The 819-nt window shown below is 42.7% G+C and overlaps 1 protein-coding gene across 1 annotated transcript in view; it reads left to right on the top strand.

The window, feature by feature from the left end:
- LOC107577904 (aldehyde dehydrogenase family 16 member A1-like) overlaps window positions 1-819 on the top strand; it is a gene marked incomplete at its 3' end in the record, with an annotated part of 22,204 nt that overhangs the window by 20,697 nt on the left and 688 nt on the right. Inside the window, exons 2-4 of the mRNA XM_016263929.1 lie at window positions 84-288; window positions 383-568; window positions 750-817. Coding sequence (XP_016119415.1) covers window positions 88-288; window positions 383-568; window positions 750-817 — 455 coding nt within the window. The remainder of the gene's footprint in view (window positions 1-83; window positions 289-382; window positions 569-749; window positions 818-819) is intronic.

Genomic DNA, 819 nt, shown 5'->3' with positions numbered 1-819 from the left:
GGATAAAACATGGACCAAAACAAATTTAGGTCAACCTTTTTTTTTAAATATAAAATAGTGACAGAACTACTGTGTTGTTACAGGTGGATGAAGAAAAGCCCCACTGCACGCTCTCAGTCACTTTATTCACTTGCTGACAGTCTAGATAATAGGAGGCAGGACTTGGCTGTATCGATCCAGACTCAAACCGGCATCTCATTAGAAGAGGCAGAGAAAGAAGTGGAGCTTAGCGTCTCCAGGCTCACTGATTGGGCTGCACGTTGTGATAAAGAGCAGGGTGGAACTCCAGTAAGAACCTACATTATTTAGTATTAGAATGTTGGAATGATTAACCCAAGATTTCATTTGCCTGCTTTATAATTATGTGTCCATCTCATTAAAGTTCCCGCCCCAGTCTGGTTCCGCCCTGTCAACTCCTGAGGCTTTAGGGGTGCTGGGAGTGATTCTCCCCAATTCCAAACCGCTGCTCTCTCTGGTGTCCTTGCTAGGGCCAGCTGTTGCCATGGGTAATGCTGTTATCATGGTGCCAAGTGAGAAATACCCTCTTCCAGCTCTTGAATTTATCCAGGTTTGTTACTTTTCAAATAAATAAATTTCTGTATATGTGTACATTTAAAGTGGTAGCAGTAGACACTTCACACTCACACTGTAATCTTCAGACTGCCTCCATAAACTTCAGGTTTTACAATTAATCTTCACGTTGCAATTCTTTGTTTGTAATGTATTCAAATTCTATTTTTTGCTCAAAGGTCCTGCAGGCCTCTGATATCCCCGGAGGTCTGGTCAGTATAATAACAGGGGGCAGGGATCAGCTGACCC

This window comes from Sinocyclocheilus grahami, unplaced genomic scaffold (genome assembly GCF_001515645.1).
Source record: "Sinocyclocheilus grahami isolate Dianchi unplaced genomic scaffold, SAMN03320097.WGS_v1.1 scaffold7688.1, whole genome shotgun sequence".
Classification (NCBI taxonomy): Eukaryota; Metazoa; Chordata; class Actinopteri; order Cypriniformes; family Cyprinidae; genus Sinocyclocheilus; species Sinocyclocheilus grahami.
This window is presented reverse-complemented; position numbering and strand designations above follow the sequence as displayed.